The sequence below is a fragment of the Vanessa tameamea genome, chromosome 18, assembly GCF_037043105.1.
Source record: "Vanessa tameamea isolate UH-Manoa-2023 chromosome 18, ilVanTame1 primary haplotype, whole genome shotgun sequence".
In the NCBI taxonomy this organism is placed as follows: domain Eukaryota; kingdom Metazoa; phylum Arthropoda; class Insecta; order Lepidoptera; family Nymphalidae; genus Vanessa; species Vanessa tameamea.
In genome coordinates, this window is record NC_087326.1 from 9,893,066 (window position 1) to 9,896,625 (window position 3,560).

Here is a 3,560-nt window from a genome sequence, read left to right on the forward strand (position 1 = left end):
ACAATTATATGCACATATGTCAATAACTTCATTACAATTATTAAGTAAAATAAATATATATAACTGGGTTGTAGGGTTGAACGAAACCACAAAATATCACAATTTATATTGTTTGCTTCGAATTTACAAAAAAGTACGTTACACTTCAATACATCGTGCCGCCATCGTGCCTCCTTTTTCTCCCTCTCGCTCACACCTACATAATTCTCTGTCATGCTGTCTCTGTCATCATTACACTGTTATACTTTCGCTCTCACATTGCACCTCTCAATCACACACCTAACATTCCCATATATATATTTTTTACTATGTTCATACTTTTAGTGATATCACCGCTAATAAAACAGTTCTTATTAAGTCAGAAGTGTGACTTCATAAGAACGTGCGTATACAGAAATTATTTAGTATAAAAACGGTTGGGTGAAATTTTTTTTACGCATTCAAGTTCTAAAGTTCTTGTAAAACAGTCAATATGAAACTGGTAGGTTTAAAAATGTTTATTTCAAATTTAGAATCGTAATTTACTTTTTAATTATCTGTATTACGATTTTTTTTTTTCATAATATTTACCATTTCAAAAAATATTTTTCTTTCATACTTATATAATCTACTAATATTTACCTTGTCTATATTCCAGATCACATCTTTCACGGCTATGGTGGCGGCAGCATCAGCTGGCCATATCTTCAACCAACCACAGGCCGAGCACGCTGCCGATATCTACCAATCGGCGGTTGAATACCAACAGTCTGGTGTACAAGCCGGACATTCATACTCCGCGCACGATTTGGCCTATCAGAGACCCTCAGCTGAGAAAATGGCTAAGACTTTAGCCTATCATTCGGAAAATAATGGTCATAGCTACCATTACGCCTATGAAACTGATAACGGTAAGCATAAATAGTTTCATTATAACTTTTGGTACTTTAATTCCAACATAAACAAATTTTATGTGCACAAAAAGTTCTGACGATAATTTGATGTGGGAAGTGAAGTTAGGAAACAAATGATTTATCCTTATTAGTTAAAATTAAGTTATTATTAGACAACTTATTCCAGAATGTCTCATACAGAAATCATTAATGTTAATAAGATCTATTTGTATTGACAGAATTTATAGAATTTGTAAGCCTTTGTCCGAAAACTGAATTTGACAAGATTTAACAAACAAGGCGTAACTGCAACGTCTCCACAAATTAATATATTTTTGTTAATTGAGTTTGAGTGATTATTATATCCTAAACCTATTTGAATAAAAAAATCGTTTATATATTGTTACACGACTAAGAAGATACATTGGTAATCATTTCATCATTAATATTTCCAGGTATCAAAGCCCAAGAAGTAGGCCACGTCGGCAAAGGCACCCAGGCTGAAGGCGCCTACTCCTATACCGGAGATGATGGTCACACCTACACAGTAAAGTACACTGCCGATGAAAACGGCTTCCAGGCTTTCGGCGATCATCTGCCCACCTCACCACCAATTCCTGAAGCGATCTTAAAATCTTTGGAAGAAAATGCGAAGGCTGAAGCCAATGGAATTTATGATGATGGTAAGAAGGTGTTTTTCATATGTTTCTTTTAGAAACCATATTTATATAATATTTTATCTATAGTAGATGGTACAGAACCGCTTAACGGCAGATAAATACACTTGCCAATAAACATCAATACTTCGTGTTACTGTCCCGGTTTTAATAATGACTAGATCGATTCATCAATGATATATATTTATTTGTAATACATCATACTGTAAACTATAAATCTACACAACCAAATGACCAAAACTGTAATAAAATTTATAATATATACCAATCGACAGATAGCTAATGTAATCATAAACACGAGACATAACTAAGCTCGCCCATATAAATCAGATTTACGAATTTAAAAATGGAGTAAAAATTTAATTTGTATTAATTCGGTCATATCAAGGAACACTTGCATATGACTATTGAGAAAATTAAAATAAAACAGCTGAGAACCCTTGATTTGTAGCACATTGACGGAGAATGAATTGGATATTTTATCTACTGTGCCCTGCAGCAAACAAAAATATTGCAATAGTAGACCCTTAAAAAAATATTTGTTCCAATTATAAAAATTTTGAAAAACAATACGTCTAATACTTAACAAATGTTTATTTCCAGGTCACTACCATGAACAACAACAACAGACCGAAAGTCATGGTAACCTGGGCGTTCAGTACCACGAACAACAACTCCAAAGCTACAACAATGCCGTTCATGCCGCAACTGACTCCGGCTACCACCATTAATAATTGTTGTTGAAACTGTTGATTTCTAGCTTTTGTTATTCTGTTAAACTTTTAGTTATTTTTTGTTAGTTGAAGCCAATTTGTTATTGTTGTTTTGTTTTGTTGTTTCAATAATTAGTTCCTAATATTTTAAAGGTTGCATAAAAGAAAACCTCTACATAGTCTAAGTATGAAGATCTCTTATCAAAACTTCTCGCTATTAATAAATGTTTTTACAAAATGATCTTAAGTATTTTTCTTAGTACTTATCTGAATTTATAAAATTGTTTTGACTTGTCTATTAACGCACAGTTTGAAGCATGATTATAAGCATCGGCTGTGTAGTATTTGCGGTGGGGCTTTGTGCAAGTATGGGTATGACCAGCCATTTACCTAATATTTTTCCACCAAGCAGCAATGCTTAGTATTGTTGTGTTCCTGTTTGAAGTGTAAGCTAATGTAACTAAAAGTACAAGGAACATAAAATTTGCTCCCAAGGCTATGACCATATGGTCTTCCCAGTTGATCAGGAAGAAATTCAACTTGTTAACCTCTTACATTAGAAAGATATAGTTACATATTACACGTTATCAAATTGATATAAAGATATGCTTTATATTCTTAGTTGACGTCCAGCTTGCAATTAAATATCTAAATATTCGAAACGACTTTCGCATCACCTACAATTACGTGATATACAGAATCGGTGTTATTAGCATTAATTAAGTATTTAAAAAAATATATATTTGTTTTCAAGTAACGAAAGAAATAACATAAACTCTATAACAATTGATATTAACATTTTTAATTAATTATTAATTAGTAAGCATTTTCAAACGTTTAATTAATATACGATGCGTCATTTAACCTTAAACACATTAATTAGTGTTGCTTTTAATATAATCCGATAATGATTCACAACCTACGAATTGATATAATGTTTCTTCAGACCTACGAGTCTACCCACAAGGTAGTGCTTTTGTAAATATATTACACATTTTTTTTTTTTTTCTAGTTTTAAGGGTGCCCTAAATATGATAGGATGGGATCGGATTGGGTCAGGATTACGATCAAGCACTAGGAGTGGGTGAGTGAGATGATTTTTCGCCCCTGGAGGAGTACTTCGCTGAGCTGCGAGTGGACAGCGTGGGATCAAACTCGTGGGATCAACGATCACGTAGCCTATCTGTACAGAGAACAACAGCAGTTGTTTTAACGATAATAAATCAGTATTTATTATCGTTAAAACAACTGTAAATAAATAAGATGTTCATTCTGATACGACCGTAATTTTAGTTCAT

At 32.9% G+C, this 3,560-nt stretch overlaps 1 protein-coding gene across 1 annotated transcript; it reads left to right on the plus strand.

The window, feature by feature from the left end:
- The first annotated feature begins 643 nt into the window (after positions 1 to 643).
- Positions 644 to 2,396, plus strand: LOC113398577 (cuticle protein 2-like). The gene is made up of 3 exons (XM_026637390.2): positions 644 to 890; positions 1,328 to 1,555; positions 2,153 to 2,396. Exons 1-3 carry the CDS (start codon positions 656 to 658, stop codon positions 2,278 to 2,280), a joined length of 591 nt encoding a protein of 196 aa, XP_026493175.2. The 5' UTR covers positions 644 to 655; the 3' UTR covers positions 2,281 to 2,396.
- The last annotated feature ends 1,164 nt before the right edge of the window (positions 2,397 to 3,560 follow it).